The sequence below is a fragment of the Macaca nemestrina genome, chromosome 1 (genome assembly GCF_043159975.1).
Source record: "Macaca nemestrina isolate mMacNem1 chromosome 1, mMacNem.hap1, whole genome shotgun sequence".
In the NCBI taxonomy this organism is placed as follows: Eukaryota; Metazoa; Chordata; class Mammalia; order Primates; family Cercopithecidae; genus Macaca; species Macaca nemestrina.
The window spans coordinates 166,215,621-166,236,597 of NC_092125.1; the positions used below are offsets into that span (position 1 = coordinate 166,215,621).

The 20,977-nt window shown below is 43.0% G+C and overlaps 1 protein-coding gene across 3 annotated transcripts in view; it reads right to left on the reverse strand.

Annotated features, from left to right (window-relative positions):
• Positions 1-3,328: 3,328 nt before the first annotated feature.
• LOC105498469 (interleukin 12 receptor subunit beta 2) overlaps positions 3,329-20,977 on the reverse strand; it is a 98,977-nt gene continuing 81,328 nt past the window's right edge. For 2 of the 3 annotated variants that reach the window (XM_071091470.1, XM_071091474.1), the window contains exons 14-16: positions 19,304-19,394; positions 15,828-15,927; positions 3,331-10,307 (exon numbers count right to left, since the gene is read on the reverse strand). In XM_071091470.1, the coding sequence (XP_070947571.1) occupies positions 9,765-10,307; positions 15,828-15,927; positions 19,304-19,394 (734 nt within the window). In that variant the 3' untranslated portion in view covers positions 3,331-9,764. Of the gene's footprint in view, positions 10,308-15,827; positions 15,928-19,303; positions 19,395-20,977 lie in introns of all 3 variants that reach the window. The other variant, XM_071091477.1, reaches the window with a different exon arrangement.

The following is a 20,977-nucleotide window of genomic DNA, read 5'->3' on the forward strand; positions in this document are numbered from 1 at the left end:
AAAAAAACTTCCGGAAACAAGTGTTGTAAAAAGAAGGAAATGCTCTGTGTTACTAATTTTCATCCAATTTTGTAAGTGTTTTTACAGTTTTTCTAACTAGTGAAAATACCCTGAGGGTGAGTGGGTGTTCTGCCCTTACTTGAAGTGTTTCTTTGGGTCCTATTACCTATAGGTGGTAAAACACCTGAAATTGGAAGGTATCTTGAACCTCACCTGTCATAGTCTTGCATAGGCACTGCCAAAGTCTCTTGATGGAAGAATTCCTTAAAGTTGTGGAACTTGAAAAGAGGCCTGAATTGACCTAAAGGGACCCTTTGGCAGCATATGATAGGTTTGTATCTTAGTGAGGTGATGGAAGTCTCAGAGGAGCCAACTTTAGAATAGTTTTGACACTTGCAAAGAAGTGACCACTAGCAAAGTATGGAGCCAATTACCACAGAATGAAGGAAAGGCACTTATTTGTGTTTCAACAGCTCAGCAACAAAATTGAGTTAAATACAGCCTTAGTTCCTTTTTGTTTAAGAAATAGCCTTTATTTTTAGAAAAAGTCAAGTAAATTGGGTGGAGTTCTAGATATTTCAGTTAAAGAAGAGGGAAGAGCATATTTTCTGGTTACTTCCTGTTCAAAAGAGAATGTTTTTATTAATGACTTAAAATACTCCATTTACCAGTTTACTTCAAATAGTTCTTTTCAAGGAGTGGTACTTCCTTTTTCGTGGCCTACCTGTGCCTTATAGGATTTAGATTAGTTGGGTAGGTAAGTTAGCAAATTCAAGAGTGCCAGATTTGTCCTAGTGTTAATTTGTTTTTAAATTTATCTGGTTTTTTAGGTTGATTTCTGAAGAAACAAGAATGAACTAGAACTTCAGAAGTATGGAAACACCAGTTTTGGGTTGCCTCGTAAAAATAACTTTTTTTGGTCTGAGTTTATTTCAAAGGTTTTTTGGAGACTTCAAAGATTTGTACAGAATCACAGTTACAGTCAACTACAGTGAGAATCCCAATTGATGTAAACTTGTACAGTATTTGCATAGAATGGAATTCGAGAGTATTTAAAAGTTATGCTTTGAAACTAGACTGGTGTAAGGTATTCGTTGTGTGAATTCCATTGTTATTTAACCTTTGTATCTGTTTCCTCATCTGTGAGGTGGTAAGAACTGATTTACAGTCCTTAAAAACTCTGTGCACTAAGTAGTGTTATTGATTATAATTAACAATTCCTATTAGAATAGGAATTGGCGAAAATTGGCTTATTATATTTTTATTTATTTCGAGACAGAGTCTCATTCTGTCATCCAGGCTGGAGTGCAGTGGCATGTTCGTGGCTCACTGCAACCTCTGCCTCCCGGGTTCAAGTGATTCTCCTGTCTCAGCCTCCTGAGTAGTTGGGATTACAGGCATGTGCCACTACACGCAGCTAATTTATTATTATTATTATTTGTAATACAGATGGGGTTTCACTGTGTTGGCCAAGCTAGTCTCGAACTCCTGACCTCAAGTGATCCACCTGCCTCGGCCTCCCAAAGTGGTGGGATTACAGGTGTGAGCCACCACGCCTGGCCTATACATAAATTGGATTTCAAAGACATTACCTTAACTACTACCTTAACGCTCCCATCCCCACATCACTTGATTGTATCATGTGCTTTGCCTTTTGGTCTGACAGAAACACTAAGGGTCAATGCGAGTGCCAAACACAGAAGGCAGAGGGCAAAAGAAACATGGGCCAGGGCCACAAAGAAAGTAGTCAGCAGTATCTGTTTCTAGACCCAGTGTCCCAGGTCTTTGAAAAGAAATTGGTAATATTTTATTGAGTATCCAATTACAAGAGTAGTGAATAGGTGTGATTAAAAGAATGTAAAACTTGAATTAAACTATGGCTAGAGATAACCATGGTTAGCATTTTGATGTATAGTCTTTACTATTTTTTGCATTGATTTACAAAAGTGAAATGATTCTATTCAGGCTTTCTTTCCTTTTTATTTTTTTCCAGATGTCATTACAAATATTCAGCCTTTTGTAAATCACCATTTCCATGTCAAATATTGATATGCCTTTTTTTTTTTTTTTTTTTTTTTTTTAAAGAGACAGGGTGTTCCAGGCATAGTGGCTCACTCCTTTAATCCCAGCACTTTGAGAGGCCGAGGCGGGTGAATCACGAGGTCAGGAGTTTGAGGCCAGCCTGGCCAACATGGTGAAACCCCGTCTCTACTAAAAATACAAAAATTAGCTGGGCATGGTCGCGGGCACCTGTAATCCCAGTTACTCGGGAGGCTGAGTCAGGAGAATCGCTTGAACCCGGGAAGTGGAGGTTGCAGTAAGCCAAGATCATGCCACTGTACTCTAGCCTGGGCGACGGAGCAAGGTTATGTCTCAAAAAAAAAAAAAAAGACGGTCTCACTCTTGCCCAAGTGATCCTCCTGCCTCCGCCTCCCAGGTAGCTGGGACTACAGGCATAAGGCACCATACCCAGCTAAAAAAAAAAAAAAAAATTACAAAAATGGGGTCTTGCTATGTTGTTGCCTAGGCTGATCTTGAACTGGCTTTAAGTGATCCTCCGGCCCTGGCCACCTGAAGAGCTGGGAATATAGGCATGAGCCACTGCACCCAGTCTTTCTTATACTAAAAACAAAACAAAAACTGCACAGAATGCTTTTTATAAATTCTAAGATACATCCCAAATTTCAGGCATATTAATATGTTAAAAAAAATTGTGCATCATAGATATCAGTGGCATATTATAGTTTTATTGGCATTTTTTTCTACTTAGAACATAAACTAATGAGATGTCTTAAAACTGGTGGAGTCTTAGATTCCTTGAAATTCAGTGTTTCATTGTTACAGATATGTCATGATTTAACCAGGTCTCTACCAAAGGGAATTTAAGGCTTTTCTCCCTCACTTCCTGCCCCTCACCATTTTATAAAATCAAATGCTGTTGAGGAATCCTATATTCAATTTAATATAATTATACTGTTCCTTGCGCTATAGTGTAGGAGTGGAGTTGCTTATTCAGATTTTATTGAATATTGCCCATCTGCCCTCCACAAAGGGGCCAACTTACACTCCTGATTTTTATTTATTTTTATTTTCATTTCTATTTTATTTTATTTAATTTTTTTGAGATAGAGTCTTACTCTATTGCCCAGGATGGAGTGCAGTGGTACAATCTTGGCTCACTGCAACCTCCACCTCCCAGGTTCAAGTGATTCTTATACCTCAGCCTCCTGAGTAGCTGGGATTACAGGCGCTCACCACCATGCCCAGCTAATTTTTTTTTTTTTTTTTTTTTTTTAAGTAGAGACAGGGTTTCTCCATGTTGGCCAGACTGGTCTCGAACTCCTGATCTCAAGTGATCCGCCCATCTCGGCCTCCCAAAGTCCTGGGATTACAGTCATGAGCCACCATGCCTGACCTGTTGCAAGTATTTGCGTGTGTGTGTGAGAGAGCGAGAGAGAAAGAGAGAGAGTTTTGCAAGACTTTAATTTTAATCTATTTTGGAAATTCATTCTAATTAGGCTGTAATGTAATGATCCAATTTGTTTCCATCAGCCAGCAGATTGATTGAATTGCTTATCTTTTTCTAGGGTGGGAGGAAGACTCTCCTATCTCTTGAGAGGTGCTTTACTCATGAGGGTTGACCTAACAGCCTAAAGGTAGATAATGTGAACTTCCATGAGTCCTGCAAGTTAGGAAGAGGAAAACATGCCTCCTTTGGAGGGCTTGAGTGGTGCTATTGGGACAGGTGACAACTGCATTAGATGACTAAAAAGAGTAGAACCTGGTGGAGAAAAACCAAGAATCGTACACAGGGAGCTGACTATAATAGAATGTGTCTAGTTTGGCATTGCTTTCACAGGTCTCAGGGGATTGGTGAATTCATGCTGAAGCTGAAAGGCTATTAATGGAAGCTGAAAAATTGGGACAATGTGAAGAGAAGAAGGAAGATAAAAAAACTAACACTAGTTTAATTTTCCTCTTGCCTATAAGGTAGATAGAAACTCAGAAAATAAAATCTCTGCCTTCAGGGAAAGAGGGGTCCTTCAAAGATATTCATGGTGAAGATCTCACAGTTGATGGTGACGATTTCCATGAATTCATTAAGAATGAACTGAAGGGCTAGGCATGGTGGCTCACACCTGGAATCCCAGGACTTGAGGAGGCCGAGGCAGGCAAATCACTTGAGTTTAGGAGTTTGAGACCAGCCTGAACAACACTCCGAAACCGTATCTCTACAAAAAATACAAAAATTAGCTGGGCTTTACTCTCAGACCACAACTAAATACAGAAGCAACGTCTGTGACCAGATAGTGGACGTCGGGAGGTGTTTCCCCACATACCAAGCAGTGGACGTCATCTTATTGTCCTCTAATTCAGTGCCAACACTATTCTGGGTATTGGGAATCCAGAGATAGTGTCAGATCCCACAAGTTCCAGGCTCAGTCCCCGACTGCTCCATCCCTACCAGTTGTAAGTCCAGCCCCTGGAACTTCTGACCGATCAGCTTCAAGTTGAGGTTCCCACAGCCCCTCTTTGGGTTTAATTTACTGGAGCAGCTCACAGAACTCAGGGAAACAACCTTTATTGGTTTATTCCAAAGGATACAGATAAAGAGATACATAGTGCAAGGAATGGGGGAAGGGGCATGGAACTTCCATGCACCGCCTTTCAGGAATCTCCACATGTTCAGCTATCTGGATTCTCTCTGAATCCAGTCCTCTTGGATTTTGCTTTTTGTTGTTGTTTTTTAAGACAGTCTTGCCCTGTCGCCCAGGCTGGAGTGCAGTGGCATGGTCTTGGCTCACTGCAACCTCTGCCTCCTGAGTTCAAGCGACTCTCTTGCCCCAGCCTTCCAAGTAACCGAGATTATAGGCATGTGCCACCATGCTTGGTTAATTTTTGTATTTTTAGTGGAAATGGGATTTTCGCCATATTAGCCAGGCTGGTCTCAAACTCCTGGCCTGGAGTCATCCACCTACCTCGGCCTCCCAAAGTGCTGGGATTACAGGTGTGAGCCAACCGTGCCTGGCCCTCTTGGGTTTTTATGGAAGCTTCATGACATCAGCATTCCTTCTCCCAGAGTATGGGTAGGACTGTCTCATGGGAGGGTCTTAAGACCCACAATTGGAAATGCAGGGGAATGTTAGAGTGAAAGGAGGGTAGGAGAAGGTCAGAGGCCAGCCCCTGAGGCCTGACACACCCAACATAGCAAAAAACTAAGGAGGGCTATGGGAGTTACTGTTATGGGACAGGAGTCCCCATCCAGACACCAAGAGGGGATTCTTGGATTTTGAGCAAGAAAGAATTTGAGGTGAATCCATAAAGTAAAGTGAAAGTTAAGTTTATTAAGAAAGTAAAGAAATAAAAGAATGGCTACTCCATAGAGCAGCGGCATGGGCTGCTCAATTGAGTATACTTACAGTTTTTGTTGTTGTTTTGAAACAGAGTCTCACTCTGTTGACCAGGCTGGAGTGCAATGGTGCAATCTCAGCTCACTGCAACCTCTGCCTCCCGGTTCTAAGTGATTCTCGTGTCTACAGGCACATGCCACTATGCCTGGCTAATTTTGAATTTTTAGTAGTGATGGGGTTTCACCATGTTAGCCAGGCTGATGTGGAACTCCTGACACCTCAGGTGATCCACCCACCTCTGCCTCCCAAAATGCGTGAGTCACCATGCATGACCTGAGTTATTTCTTGATTATATGCTAAACAAGAGGTGAATTATTCATGAGTTTTCCAGGAAAGGGGTGGGCAATTCCCAGAGCTGTGAGTTTCTCCTCCTTTTAAAACCTATAGGGTAACTTTCTGATGTTGCCATGGCATTTGTAAACTGTTGTGGAGGGAGCGTCTGTTAGCATGCTAATGCATTATAATTAGCATATAATGAGCAGTGAGGATGACCAGAGGTCACTTTCGTCACCATCTTGGTTTTGGTGGGTTTTGTCTGGCTTCTTTACCACAACCTCTTTTATCAGCAGGGCCTTTGTGACTTTTACCTTATGCCAACCTATCTCATCCTGTGACTAAGAATGCCTAATCTCCTGGGAATGCAGCCCAGTAGGTCTCAGCCTTATTTTACCCAGCCTCTATTCAAGATGGAGTCACTGTGGTTCAAACACCTCTGACATCATGAGCCAGCAACCGTGGATGGAAACCAATATATATCATTATAAGACCACAAAATTACTGACAATTTTCCTGAGGAATGAAAGCCTGGCTGTATGTTGGTGAGTATCACCTAGACCCGGTGAACCCAGCAACTTGGTTTGGGGTTTTTACTAGTGGTGGGAGGCAGCGGGGAGAAGGGCAGATTGTGAAAACCACTTGGGGCAATGGCAGAACAGAGTTACCCATCCTCTGTCATTCATGGAAAGAGGACACCGTATCTGGCAGACTGAGCTGCCAAAGACATGCTCAAATACGTCTTTAAAACCAGAAACACCCCTCCATGCATCACAGTGGTGCTGTCAACAAATGGGAGAGAATGGGGTTTGGGAAGGAAAATGAATGAATGCAAACAATTGTTCCAATAAGGAGGAAATGGGCACAGATGAGCTGGCTTCTGGAATAGAAAGAATAAGACAAAGCAGTGGCAGGTGATGCTGCTGCGAAAAGAAAATCAGTCTAAGCCAAAGGGAAAAGCCAAGCTGGGAACTGCATCAGGCAAACCTGCCTCCCATTTTATTCCCCTCCTCCCCCCAAAAAACTGCATACTTTCCTCACAATTTGCCTAAGAGGACTTCAAGATCTTTACTCTAAAACAGTTCTGTTGAATTTCACCATAGCTGATCTTCACAGGTGTGGGACAAAGAATAGACAGAACTCAGAGTCATCCCTCTGTTCACCTGAGCTACCTCCTTCTCACATGTAAATTATGTTTTTAGTAAAAGGTTGATCAAAACCCCAAAAGAATGCAACCTTTTGTCTCTTATTTACCTATGACCTGGAAACCCCCACTTTGAGTTATCCTGCCTTTCCAGACCCAACCAATGTACATCTCACATATGTTGATTGATGTCTTATGTCTCCCTAAAATGTGTAAAACCAAGCTGTGCCTTAACCACTTTGGGCACATGTCCTCCGGACCTTCTGAGGCTGTGTCATGTGTTATTTGGCAAAACAAAAACTTTTTAAATTAATTGAGACCTTTCTCAGATACTTTTGGGTTTACGATGCTTACTTTTTTATTGGTAGCTACTATGGACCAGGCATGATGCTGGTGCTGGGAAACATTGCCAAAGTTCCTGCTTTCAAGTTGTCTGTAGTCCAACAGAGAAAGTAAGTATATGGAAATCATGCTGAGGAGGCCTCAGCATCCCTAGGAGTCTTTAAGAGTCAAGGAAGGATTCTTTAAAAAAAAAATTTTTTTTTTTTTGGGGGAAGACAAATGAAGACTGCAGTATCATATGAGACTTTAAGGGAAAGAAAAGGATGGGGAGGTTAAATGGGAGACTTGGTAAAATGGGGTATTGTAGACACAAGGGAGGGGAGGAGAAGAGTGACTGAGATGGATGAGAGGTAATCAAAAAGAAACCAAAGATAGGAAAAACCGGGTATTGTAAGAAAACAGTGAAGTTAGCTCCCATTGCCAAAAGATAATAGGTTGTTCTGCTTCTGAGGAGGTGGCCTTATCTGTCACGGTTTGTGCCAGTCAAGGGCATGTCCTGGGTGCAGCAAGCTACAGTGATGCTGAGAGGAAAGGAACCACTGGGGGTGCCGCACAATAATAGCTAAATAGAGTGGAATAGAAATAGAAAGGAAGGAACTTTTCAAAAAAAGCCTGAGAAAACTATAGGTGTTAAGTTTGGAATTGCAGGAAACAAGGACATATCAAGAGTTTCAACCCGAAGAAGCAGAGCAACTGTCCATCACTCAATTTCTAGAGCTCTGAGGGAAATCTGGAAAACCTAAAGCCCAAGAACAGTTATTTCTACAGGACTGGGGTATGTATGGACAAGTTTCTAGTTCCGCACATTAGGGAAGAAGTACACATTTGCAACAAGTACTTTGTTAAATGAAAATCCAGAGGATGATGGAGAAACCATCTCAGTTCCAATGTTCATGTGGGAAGGGGTAGGGGGTAGACCCCAGGCTTGACAGGAATTTAAGGAAAAGTTTTTTGGATCTTTTATCTTGTTCTTTAGGGAAGAGCACTATTAGCAGTTTAGACCGAGACTTTTCTCCACTAGTTAGGCAAAACTGCCTAAGGTGAAGAGACAGAGGCAGCAATGGGCCAGGGAGGGTGGCAAGCCAGGGGCCACAGTTTTAAAGAGCAAAACTTGGATCATGTTCCAAGTCCATGCTGTGGAAAAGAGAGTTATCTTCCAGGCTGAACTTGAGCTGGCAGAGGACCAGCTCAAAATCTTCTCGGGAATTGAAAGCTGTGCCTTTGGGAACAGGGGACAGACAACTTCTGAGGACAACCTTGGAGTCTGGGGTCTTAGACCCTGAGACAGCCCTGGTCCTAAAGGCAGGGCCTGCTGCAACAAAAAGAGGAAACAAGGGGTCAGAGAGCCTTTGGACCAGCCCTTTACAAGACACCCGACCTTCAGAGGGGGAGGCTGTGTTGCCCAAGGTACTATGGTACTATGGTGAGTTTACGGTAGGTCTTCACTATCCAGATGCCCTTGATTTGCTGGAAGAGGATGAAGCCAAAATAAAACAATAATCCAGCAAAACTAGGAAAAAGGCACATTCTTTTTTTTTTTTTTTTTTTTTTTAAAAAAACAAAAACAAAAACAGAGTCTTGCTCTGTTGCTCAGGCTGGAGTGCAGTGGCGGGATCTCGGCTCACTGCAAGCCCCACCTCCCGGGTTCATGCCATTCTCCTGCCTCAGCCTCCTGAGTAGCTGGGACTACAGGTACCTGCCATCATGCCTTAATTTTTTTTTTTGTATTTTTAGTAGAGACAGGGTTTCACCATGTTAACCAGGATGGTCTTGATCTCCTGACCTTGTGATCCGCCTGCCTCGGCTGGGATTACAGGCGTGAGCCACCGCACCCAGCTGGAAAAAGGTACATTCTTAGACTTCTACAAATAAGACCAGTCATGATCACCTTGGGGGCCCTTTTACATTGGTGTTTACCAGTGTCTTTTATGTCTTCATCTGTAGAACTACATTGATTTGTTTTGAAGGCTCTTAATAATCTAGGAGCCATCTAGAGCTGTGCTCTCCAATACAGTAGCCAGTAGCCATGTGTGGTGATTTAAATTTACAATCAAAATTTAATTCCTCAGTCAGGCTAAACACATTCCAAGTGATTAACAGCCAATGTGCCTAGTGTCTAATGTATTGGACAGTGAGTGCAGAGGTAGAACATTTCCATCATCTCAGGAAGTTCTGTCGAACAGTACTGATCTGTTGTGTACAGCCTGCTGTGTAGCGGGTGCTTTAGAAATAGTCATTGCATGAATGGTCCTCTAGACTGTATGCCACTACTAAGAGCTGTGGTTTCTACTCTCCTTCTCATTTCCCTTTCTGGCCAGCATACCAAGAAATTTACTAGGAATTCACATTGGAGTCTAGGTCCACACAGTGAAGGATGTCATCTTAAGGCCTTGGGAAAGGCAAGATGAGGCATCTGGGTGAAGACCAACTCCCAGTTCCTAAGACTCCCCCAGAGCTGGCTTGACTGTCCTCTAGCTGCAGCCAGACTGATGGCGGTACCCAGAGATGACAGCCGCTGGAGCAGGGGCCGGGGGAATTGGGACAGGCTGTGCTGGTTGGGGGCACACTGACTTTAAAGCTCCAAGCCTCACCACTCAGAGCATGAGGGAGTCACACCTCATCTTTAACTGATCCAGAGTCAGCTTATCACCATAGGAGAAGGTGAGTGGGTGAAGAGAACTTGAGGGGAAAACAGAAAGGGAGATGTGCTGAGGCTCCAGTTCTTCCAGAGAGTCAGTGAGAGGCACCTCATGTGAGGGGAGGTCATCTATGTTGGAGGGTAAGTAGCCTTCGTGGGTGGGAAGGTTGCCCGCTGGGAGCACCGTCCAGGGACTGGCTGGGTTTTCTGGCTTTGGGTAGGAACCCCTGCTCTCCAGCACCTTGTACAGATCCACCAGTTGTCTGCTCTCAGCTGGGAGAGCTCTTGGAGGTGGTGGGCTTGAGGCACTGTGCATCATGTCTTTCTCTGAGGCCTGGTGACCTTGGATTCCTTTTCCCCTTTGTGGCCAGTTGGAGCAGTGGGGACGTCTGACAATTGGGGTCACTTGATGAAGGACTTCACTGATGACCAGGGGTTCAGGATCTTCAGGCATGGACCAGTCTATCAGGAGCCTGTCCAAGGGCAGCTGTGTCTTCTCCTGAGCAAAAGGAGGAGGAAGAGGCTCACACTGCTGTAGAAGCGACCTTAACAACCTATTTCTCCAGGGTTCCCAAAGGCCTCACAACCTGCACTGTCGCCTCAGCCCCGGCTGCAACATGGTGGGCACTGGAGTTTGCGAGGTAAGAGAAATAGTTAACATTGTTGGGGAGGCAGAGGGGCAGGAGCCGGAGACTCCTCTCAACCCCCAGCCAGTGAGTGATTCACTACCCTGCTCAACCTTCAACCTGTCTCTCTCTTTTCTCTTTTCTTTTCTTTTCTTTCTTTCTCTGTCTCTCTTTCTCTCTCTCTCTCTTTCTTTCTGTCTTCTTTTTTTTTTTTTTTTTTTTGAGACCAAGTCTCCTTCTGTCACCCAGGCTCGAGCTCAGTGGCCGAGTCTTGGCTCCCTGTAACCTCCACCTCCCAGGTTCAAGCAATTCTCTTGCCTCAGCCTCCCGAGTGGCTGGGATTATAGGTGTGTGCCACCACGCCTGGCTAATTGTATATTTTTGGTAGAGACAGGGTTTCACCATGTTGGCCAGGCTGGTCTCAAACTCCTGACCTCAAGTGATCTGCCCACCTCGGCCTCCCAAAGTGCTGGGATTACAGGCATGAGCCACCATGCCTAGCCCCATTTCTAATGTGAACCAAGCTGTACTATCTGCTTTTCCTCAAGGACAGAGGTCACTGGATATGCAAAGGAAAGGCTGAGATTGCTTCTGTCTTGGGGAAGAGGCAATGAAGCCTTTAGGGTCACACTAAACAGGTGATGAAGGGACACAAGAGCTGAGTCCTGAGAGACGTGTGGTATTTTCCAGGTAGGGAGGTGCTGGCAAGGAGGACTGGTGTATTTTGGAACCTGCTAGTTATTTCTTATGACTGGTAACCCGAGACTTCAGAAATAGGAGGCGGTCACATCACACAGGGCCTTTTAAGTGACACAAGGGTGTTTGTGCCTTGAGAGAACTACTGAAAGGTTTCAGGCAAGGTAGTATTCCTTGTCAGATCTGCTTTTAAGAAAGACAACTTTGGAGTAACATTTTTAGAAGAAATTTTCATCTTTTTTTTGCCTTTAGCTAATTGTGTTTGTAACAGACAAAATTAGCTTATACTTTTTAAAATTAATTAATTATCTCACTTATTTTCTCTTAGCATTCTGCCAGTGACCAGCTCTTCAATGTCCTATCTCTTTCCTTTCCGAACTTGCTGCCAATTCCTGAGTCCAAGTCCTTGGCACTTTCCTATTAACACTTTTTAAAAACTGGGCTTTAATTGGGGTCTCTTTGCCTCCTAGAAACAATCCTACACACTGGTTGTCTGATCTTTCCCAAGCAGAGGTCCAGAGCCTCTACTGACTTGGCTTCCATGTACAGTCAAGATTCCAGCATTGGCCTGGCAATTGGTTCCTGCCCTTCCTCCACCTCCCTGTCTTTCTCTTCAGAAGCTGCTCTTTCAGCCACTGTCCCAGTCTTACTAATCACGCCCTTCTCTCAGTGCCCCACACACTTTTGCTTCCACCGCCAGCCTTCACCCTGCTTGTGTGTGCCTCCCACTGTCCCATGCTTGGTGCCTTCTCCTTCCATGAGGCCCCTGGTGACTGTTCCTTCCCCTGGATGCCTATTCAATGAAGAAACCACCGTTAGGTTCTTGGCATGTGATGTTTTGTGCTGTCACTTTTTTTAAATGTCTGTAAGCTATGTGTGCACAGGGACCATGTCTTACAGGAGGAGTAGGATGACAAAAAATAGCCGTGGGACAAGGCACACCCTGGGGACTAGTCCCAACTCTGACACCATATCCTGGGGAAAACCAGTCTACAGTGGTCTACTGAGGCCTCTCTAGGGCCTCAGTTCTCCGATTTGTCCAATGACAAGTTGTGCAAGAGGGGTTTGGTCTGGATCTTCTTCTGACATCCCCTCCCTTGCCTTGGACATGGCAAGTGTCAGGAAAGTGAACAATGGCAGTGTCTCAGAACAGATTTCCACAAAGGGCCCTGCCAAGCTAGAGGATGTGTGTATGTGTTTCACTTTAGGGAAGCTGCTCTTTTCTGATCACTACCCAAACTGGCCCTGGCATGTTGGTCTGGCTCGGAACACAGCTGGCAGCTCTGGGAAGCTGAGCTGCCAAAGTGCTGCTACCACAGATGTGGGAGAGAGTACACCCTGTGTGGAAATGGCTTGTCGTTTTCACAAGGTGAGGCGTTTGCTCTGCTGTCAGGAGAGCAACAGCAACACTGAGAGGCCGCTTCTCACGGCTTTTACAAAGCGGGCCCTCTGGCTGCCAAGTCCTCGGGGGCAGGCCTCTTAAACCACTATCAGTTCAGGAACCTCATGGACACTATTTTAAGCTTTTACAAGTTGGATAACACTCCAGCAATCCCCTTTATGATTTGGCCTTTTCCTTCAGAGCTTTAGGGCACATGGTTTTGTAGCCATATCTTAAGAAACAGTAGGGGAGGGAAGGCCTGAGAGCTCAAAGCACATTTGCTAGAAGGGGAGGACACACTATTGTGTTTCTGTTGTCTGCCTCTGCCTAGCACCCAGAGAGCAGTTTGCTTTCTAAAAACAGTCCACCTCCTTCAAGGGTCAAGCCACATGGGGTTCTAAGGCCATCTCAAGGCCTTCATCCTGGAGGCCATATTTAAGCTGCTTAATTTAAAAAATTTTCTAATTCACTGGTTATTTTTGCAAAAAAATTATATGCACATAGTGTTCTTAAGACATTCTAGGCCAGGTGTGGTGGCTCATGCCTGTAATCCCAACACTTTGGGAGACTGAGGCGGGTGGATCACTTGAGGTCAGCAGTTCAAGACCAGCCTGGCCAACATGGTGAAACCCCATCTCTACTAAAAATACAAAAATTGGCTAGGCGTGGTGGCAGGTGCCTGTAATCTCAGCTACTTGGGAGGCTGAGGCAGGAGAATCGCTTGGACCTGGGAGGCGTAGGTTGCACTGAGCTGAGATCATACCATTGCATTTCAGCTTGGGCAACAGAGCAAGACTCTGTGTCAAAAAAGAAAAAAAAGATATCTAAAAGTTCAAAGGGACTATGTAATGAAAATTAAGTGGCTCTCATACTCTCCACCCTCTCCCTGGAGGCAACCACCATTCTCTGTTTCATATGTATCATAGTGGGCTTCCAGAAATATCCTGTGCCCATGCTGCAGATGTATGAGTGTATATAAACTCGCCCTCATTTTTATATAAATGAACCCACTTTAGACAATTGTGATAAATATTGCTCTTTTTACTTTTAAGTATCTTGGAGATCTTGAGGCACATATAGATCTATCTCATTTTTTAAGTATTTGCCTAATACCCTGTTGTACAGATGTACCCAAAATGTTTAATTTGTCCCCGGTGCACTTTTACATTCTGCCCAAGTTTTTGCTTCTATTTATAATGCTTCAATGAACGCGCTTATGCTACACAACTTTGGGCATATGTATACCAATTTCTATCACCTTCCTTCTGTCTTACTTTCTCTAATAAATCTCTTCAGCTCAGAGGTGTAGACTGCTAGAAACACTCTCCTCATCCCGTGTTTAAAGATCCTTTAAAATGTATAATGCAATAATGAGCAGCACATCCTACTTGGATATGAGTCCAGGATCCACCATTTACTCGCTGACTAACATTGGGCAAGTTAGTCCTCTGTGCCTCAGTTTCCTCATGTGGAAAATGAAGATAATAATCATACAACCTCATGCCAGGCATGGTGGCTCACGCCTATAATCCCAGCACTTTGGGAGGCCGAGGCGGGCGGATCACGAGGTCAGGAGATCGAGACCATCCTGTCTAACATGGTGAAAACCCATCTCTACTAAAAATACAAAAAAAAAATTTAGCCAGGCGTGGTGGCGGGCGCCTGTAGTCCCAGCTACTCGGGAAGCTGAGGCAGGAGAATGGCGTGAACCCGGAAGGCGGAGCTTGCAGTGAGCCGAGATTGCACCACTGCACTCTGTTGCTCTGGGCAACAGAGCAAGACTCTGTCTCAAAAAAAAAAAAAAAAATCATATGACCTCATAACGATGTTTATGGGTTAAATGTTAACATATGAAAATGTTTTCAAAAGTTCCTGGTACATATAAGGTAATATATCTAAGTTATAATAATGTGTACTATAATTATATAATTATTATATGACAGAATATATAAAATATATAAATATATAACCTGTACATTATATATCTAAAATAGTGATAACAGCAGTTTGTGTGTGTGTGTATATATATATATATATAAATATATATATATGTGTGTGTATATATGTATATACACACACACAAACTGCTGTTACTGTCACTATTTTTGCTGTTGTAACTTAATAGGGATGAAATCCCTCAGAAGAGACTTAAATTATGGGTCTTCTTGGGAAGAAAGTGAATGATCTTTGTCTTATATGACCCATGTGCTTTACATGGCATCTTATTTAATCCTCACGGTGGTAAGTAAGAATGACATTGTTTTATGAAGACTGAAACTTGGGCTCAGATAGCTGGGCAAGTTGCCCAAGAGTCACACACATAGTAAGTGGCAGAGGCAGGGGTGGCCTCCGGGCTTGATTTCAAAGGCACTAAACTGTAGTGACTTAAAATTCCTGAGGAAGCTGTGGCTGGGATCCACTCTTTTTTTTTTTTTTTTTTTTTTTGAGCAGAGGCTGGGACTATGGACCACTGGCTTCTGGCCTGAGGAAGGGTGTGGATGACAGAACATACTTGGTAGTTGGAGAGAAGCATCTTGCCCGAGAAATGTTGTAAAGTCTTGGAAAGGAAGCCTGGAGCTGTCAAAGCCCCAGGTGATGGGAGGAATATTGGCTTGCCACTTCTCTCTCCTATTTCTCCCCTTAAATGTAGTCTTCATATTCAGATGCTTTCAACTTCTAGACCCTCCACCAGGGATGGCCCATCTTGCCCACTGTGAGCTTTCTCACCTCTTTTCCTGGGCTGCAGCAGTTCCCTTCACTCTCTTTACTCTCCCCTCTCTCATCTGTCAGCTGATCAACCTCTCCTTTAAAACCTTTTCTTTGCACAATGGAATGATGTACTGGCTTCTTACCCAAACCAAAATAGTATGGGTTCTACTTATCTTTTCTATGCTTAGACAGGAAAAATCAAAATCTTCAATTCTCTTGAATTTTGGATGACTCAATGCTCAGGCTAGTACTCAACAAATGGCCAAAAAACAAAACAAAACAAAAAAAGCTTGCTTTCTTCTTTTGAAATAAGTTAGGTGAGAACAGGAGAGCAGTTTGGTGAGAAGGGGAATGTGAGGCATACTGAGGAATAAAAAGCTAGGGGGTTTTAATCTTATGATCATAAACTTCAGAAGATTCCTGTGCATGATTTCTCTTAAGTTCAGGAAGAAAAGTGAGAGTGATGACTCAGTGGTAGCTTAGCATGAATAACTTAAGCTCAATCATAGGATCTCAGCACCTAGGCTTCCTCATAACTACAATGGAAAACTTAGATGTGGTGATCACTAGAACCCCACTGACTGACCACAGAGGAATTATACCTTACCTCTGCAATGGGATATTTCTTAGCGCAAGTGCTATTTGCTGGATCTGGAATTTCTCTGCTACACCACTGAGGTCTGAGGGCCGCTAGGAAAACAGATAACCTATAGATAAAGAAAACAGTGACATTTTCTTAGGTGTGCACACAGTGGCATGGAAACACAGGTTCTCAGTGCAGTACCTTCAGTGTAAGGCTGCTTTTGTATGCAAATAAAATATAAACACTGAAAGACAAAGATGATTTATTTATCGTCCAAGGCTACAGTAGTTTTCTGTGAAATTACAACACAGTCACTTGGGGTTTGCTAAATAAACCATGGAACTTTTGATCAACCTAATATTTAGCAATCTATCACTATCCAGCTATGCATTCATTCAACAAATATTCATTGAACCCCTAATATGTGACCAGCACAATGCTACCTGCCGAGCATTGAAGATGACATGTTCCCTACCCTTACTATTTAGCTAATTACAATATTTACAAAGAGTTTGTAGTGACAGGTTAATTATGTGAACAGTTGAAAAAAAGACAGGATTCAAAAATGGTATAAATAGCTTGAACATAACCATGTTAAAAATGCCAAGAAAAAAGTATTTTAGGGAAATATCTGAAATATCTATTAACAGTGGTTGTATTTGGCAATAAGAGGAAATATAGGTCTTTTATGATGTAGAAGGAAAAATCCTAAAAAATTTCTTATAAATGTATGTGACTTATTTTTTTTTTTAAGTTCATGAACAATATGAAACATTTTGAAAGACTTGGCTTTGATAAGCTTTGATTTTTTTTTTTTTAAAGTATGCTTTACAATTTGTCTAACCTTTTGAAGTAAGAGATGTGGCCATGTGACTAGGTTTTCTCCAGAGAAATATGAGCAGAAGTGTCTGTGATCTCATAGAGATCATGCAGATGAGGACAATGCCCAAGGGATGGTATGCCAAAAAGATGGAAGAAAACTGTGTCACCAAATAACTATGGAGCACAGCTGCCCACTAATCTGGATACCTTACCTCAGGGCCATTATATGGAAGATAAATAAAGTATTATTTAAGCCACTGTACTTTGGGTCCTCTTTTTTTTTTTAAGGCAGTTTAGCCTGCACTGTAACTGATCTTCACAATTTCCATGAAGAGGATGCATGTGATCCTAGTTGACTCCTTTTGAATTAAACTTTTTCAAAGTCTACCCAAAGAGAGCTTTGCTTTGAAGTATCTATCACACATTAGATCTTCAATAAATGTACAGCCTGTTAGACAAGTTCAATGGCTGGTAAAATGACTTTGAGTTAGTTTTATTTTGACCTTTTCTCTAACTTTACACAGCATTTGAAGAAAACTTTGTATTGAAAAACCAACTCATTAAAAATATTTTCTTTGAAAAATAATACATGTTTACTAAGGAAATTCTAGAAAATATAGTTAAACAAGAAAAACTAAAGTCACCTACAATTTTATCCCCAGATATAAACACCATTAATATTGTGGTTTAGGCTGGGCACAGTGGCTCACACCTGTAATCCCAGCACTTTCGGAGGCCGAGGTGGGTGGATCACGAGTTCAGGAGTTTGAGACCAGCCTGGCCAACATGGCGAAACCCTGTCTCTACCAAAAATACAAAAATTAGCTGGGCATGGTGGTGGGCACCTGTAGTCCCAGCTACTCAGGAGGCTGAGGCAGGAGTATATCTTGAACCCAGGAAGCAGAGGCTGCAGTGAGCCAAGATCATGCCACTGCACTCCAGCCTGGGTGACAGAGCAAGACTCCGTCTGAAAACAAAACAAAACAAAAATATTATGGTTTATATCCTTGAGGCAGACAGTAATTGCCACCCAATATTCATTTTCCCCTCCTTCTGAAGAAGAGGACCCAGATTTATTAGGACGACAATGCACTCGGCTAAAGGACCATAGCTTTGTTTTCTTTTCTTGCAGCTCTACCTCAAAGGAAAGACCACGGTGGTTTTTTTTTTTTTTTTTTTTTTTTTTTTTTGTGGTTGGTATTGCTGTTTTAGGCTGGAGTGCAGTGGCACAATCTTAACTTACTACCACCTCTGCCTCCCAGGTTCAAGCGATTCTCATGCCTCAGCCACCTGAATACCAGGGACTACAGTTGTGCACCACCAGACCTGGCTACTTTTTTTATTTTCAGTAGAGAGAGTTTCACCATGTTGTCCAGACTGGTCTCGAACTCCTGACCTGAGGTGATCTGACCGCCTCAGCCTCCTGAAGTGCTGAAATTACAGGCATGAGCCACTGCACCCAGCCTCAGTCATGTTATTTTGACTTTTATATTATATATAACCAAATTTAATGCTAACTGATATATCTTACATTTGCATCTGTGTGTATGCACTATTTTTAAGAAATGAAAGTACATATTGTTTGGCAGGCTGCCTTTTAAATGGAACATGGTAAATATTGTTCATACCATTTACTTTCTTTTTTTTTTTAGAGACAGTCTTGCTCTGTTGCCAGGGTGGAGTGCAGTGGCGTGATCTCGGTTCACTGCGATCTCTGCCTCCCGGGTTCAAGTGATTCTCCTGCCTTAGCCTCCCGAGTCTCAGCTGGGACTACAGGCGCGTGCCACCACACCCAGCTAATTTTTGTATTTTTAGTAGAGCCGGGGTTTCACCGTGTTGGCCAAGATGGTCTCGATCTCCTGACCTTGTGATCCGCCCGCCTTGGCCTCCCAAAGTGTTGGGATTACAGGCGTGAGCCACTGCGCCCCGCCTGCCATATCATTTAATTTCTACATTATCTTTCATGGACACATAATATGTTATAGTACAAGATATATCATGATTTAGTTACCCAATCCCTTATCATTGGGCATTTAGGTTATCTCAAATATTTTTCTTTTCTGAAAATTATTTCAGTGAACATATTTTCCACTAAATATCTGCAGACATCTATAATAGAATAGGCTTGGCACAGTGGCTCATGCCTGTAATCCCAGTACTTTGGGAGGCTGAGGCAGGCGGATCACTTGAGGTCAGGAGTTCGGGAACAGCCTGGCCAACATGATGAAACCCTGTCTCTAATAAAAAATATAAAAATTAGCTGGGTGTGGTGGTGGGCACCTGTAATCCCAGCTACTCAGGAGGCTGAGGCAGGACAATTGCTTGAACCTGGGAGGCGGAGGTTGCAGTGAGCCAAAATCACACCACAGGACTTCAGCCTAGGTGACTCTGTCTCAAAAAACTTTTTTTGAAAAATAAAGTGTATGTATATATATATATATATATATATATATATATATATATATATATATGAATGATACATTTCTAGTTAGAGATTATTAGATCAAAAGGTATATTTTTAAGGATTTGACACATACTGTCACCCAAAGTGGTGAAATAAGTTTAGTCTCTCACTAGGAATGTGTGAGAGTGTCCATTTCCCTGACCCATGGCAGCAACAGCTATTATCATTTTTTTAAAAGCTTCATTTACCCAATTGGTAGGTGTAACCAACTCACTTTTGCTGGAAGTAATGCGTTGAGAAAATGCCCACCATGATGATAGCAATGCAAATGCTTGGTGCCACAAACGCCATCCAATTGGCTTTACCTGAAAAGTTAGGAAATCCTGTGACTGAGTGAGTTATCATCAATGAACATTTCAAAATCTTGATTGGTATATGAGCCCTCTGGGCCTTACCCACAGCTCCGGGACAGCTGTGCTCAGGAACAAGGTAAATTCGTTTTTGTCTACGCGGTGTGGGAAATGGGACCCTAAGGGGACCAATTCTATGGTTCTAAGAGGAGCTCTGGCCCTACAGGGCTCCTCCCACTCACAGGGGCAGAAAGAAAGGAGGCACGGAATGCAAAGCACAGTTGTGAATTGGGAGCCCTGTCTTAGTCCTGGCTGTGCTGCTAGCAGATGTGTAATCTGTGGACTTCAGTTTCTTTTTTTTTTTTGAGACAGAGTCTCACTGTGTCTCCCAGGCTGGAGTGCAATGGTGCAATATTGGCTCACTGCAACCTCTGCCTCCCGGGTTCAAGTGATTCTCCTGTGTCAGCTTCCCAAGTAGCCGGAACTATAGGCGCATGCCACCACCCCCGGATCATTTTTGTATTTTTAGTAGAGACGGGGTTTCACCATATTGGCCAGGCAGGTCTTGAACTCCTGACCTCATGATCTGCCCACCTCAGCCTCCCAAAGTGCTGGGATTACAGGCGTGAGCCACCATGCCCGGCCTGGACTTCAGTTTCTTGATCTATAAAATGTGAATGGTGACATGTACCTTGCTGGTTGTTATGAAGATCAGAGATGGTATATTTAAAGCACATGGCAGTGTGTCTGAATATAGAAGGTCCTCAAGAAACAGTAGCTATTAATTTTAGCAAAGTATGGCATAAGCCTTTATCTAGCTAGGGTGATTGTGAAATTTTTGAAATATTTGAAATTGTGCCTATTCCTTCCTATGAAAAGAACTACGGCATTTTACTACTTACTGGAATTGTCCATTAATTCATCCAGCACTTGCTGAGTAGTAACCATGTAACAGGCTCTGTTAGGTGCTGGGATACAAAGATAAATAGGACATGGCTCTGCTGTCTAAAGAAGTCATGAATATAGTATAGGATACAGATGTGTGAACATGTAAACAATAAGCCATGATGCCATGGTGATATGGTTTGGCTGTGTGCCCACCCAAATCTCATCTTGAATTGTAATTCCCATCATCCCCACATGTGGTGGGAGGGACCCACTGGGAGGTAATTGAATCATGGGGGCAGTTACCCCATGCTACTGTTCTCATGCTATGAGGGAGTTCTTGCAAGAATCTGATGGTTTCATAAGGGGCTTTACCCCTGCTTTGCTCTCATTCTTCTCTCTCCTGCTGGCTTATGAAGAAGGATGTGTTTGCTTTCCCTTCAACCATGATGTAAGTTTCCTGAGGCCTCCCTAGTCATGCTGAATTATGAGTCAATTAAACCTCTTTCCTTTATAAATTACCCAGTCTCAGGTATGTCCTTATAGCAGCATGAGAACAGACTAATATAGTAAGTAAATTGGTACCATAGAGAGTGGGGCACTGCTGTAAAGATACCTGAGGATGTGGAAGCAGATTTGGAAATGAATGAAGGCAGAGGTTGGAACAGTTTGGAGGGCTCCAAGAAGACAGGAAAATGTGGGAAAGTTTGGAA